Here is a 1,108-nt window from a genome sequence, read left to right on the forward strand (position 1 = left end):
ATTTTTTTAAAAAAATTTCAGCTTGTTAAAAGTGTTAAAGGTGTTTTATTTATATAGTTTTTTAAAAAAAATTTCTTTCTTTATGAGTTTTACATGAAATGTCTGATTTTTTTTTCCTGTTCTTCAAAACCAAAAACATAAACTTAACCCAAAGAATAAGGAAATTAGTGTTTGATAGATTATTTCTTTGTTGTAACAATGCTTCTGGGCAATAAATCTCATACAGCTGGAAAGCCTTTTAATTCCCCTTTTCAATGGTGCCACATTTGTAAGGAACATGCATTTGTGGGATGAGCATAGCTGAGTATGTGGGTTGATATTGCCCAAATTTTCCTCTGTCAAACAGCTTATTTTATTGTTATTGACACTTGTTTGAGCTTCTGGTACCCCCAGGTGCTGCCAATCAAATTCATTGTTGCAACAGTGAAATAATCAAACACAAATACAGTGACAATAATTTGGATCAAGCACAGTTATGTTAAATACTGTGAAGCTCTTTAATTACATCTTGATTGTGTCAATCTAAATCCATGTTAGAGTTAAACAGAACCAGACTTCATGGTTTTTATTGTTATTGCTGTAAAAACGGATGAACAGTTCTGTTTAACTCTGTGTTTCTGTGGTGCAGACCGGTCGTCTGGATAAGAAYTACCCACTGGTTAACGGCCACTCTGGACCTGTTCTGGATATCGACTGGAGCCCTCATGATGACAACGTCCTGGCCAGCTGTTCCGAAGACTGCACTGCAATGGTAATCAGTCTGTTTGTATGTTTTTGTGGTCCAAAAACTCAGATAACGATTGTAGAGGTTGAGTTAAGAGAGCAGCTGAAGTTGTTTTTCTATATTCATCATTTTGCTATCAGAACATTTAGTGCTCTTGGCTCTCTTTTTTGTACATTTCTGAATCTAAAACTGAACTAAAAGTAAAAACAAATACATAGCGGGTAAAATAAGTATTGAACATGTCACCATTTTTCTCAGTAAATATATTACTAGAGGTGCTAAAGACATGAAATTTTAACCAGATGTTGGTAACAACCCAAGTGATCCATACATACAAAGAAATCAAACCATAAATGTCCAGAAATGAAGTTATTTGTAATAATG

At 34.1% G+C, this 1,108-nt stretch overlaps 1 protein-coding gene across 2 annotated transcripts in view; it reads left to right on the plus strand.

The window, feature by feature from the left end:
• coro6 (coronin 6) overlaps window positions 1-1,108 on the plus strand; it is a 21,034-nt gene that overhangs the window by 8,036 nt on the left and 11,890 nt on the right. For both annotated transcript variants that reach the window (XM_014016919.1, XM_014016920.1), the window contains exon 3: window positions 629-751. In XM_014016919.1, coding sequence (XP_013872373.1) covers window positions 629-751 — 123 coding nt within the window. The remainder of the gene's footprint in view (window positions 1-628; window positions 752-1,108) is intronic.

The sequence above is a fragment of the Austrofundulus limnaeus genome, unplaced genomic scaffold, assembly GCF_001266775.1.
Source record: "Austrofundulus limnaeus strain Quisiro unplaced genomic scaffold, Austrofundulus_limnaeus-1.0 Scaffold157, whole genome shotgun sequence".
NCBI lineage: Eukaryota > Metazoa > Chordata > Actinopteri > Cyprinodontiformes > Rivulidae > Austrofundulus > Austrofundulus limnaeus.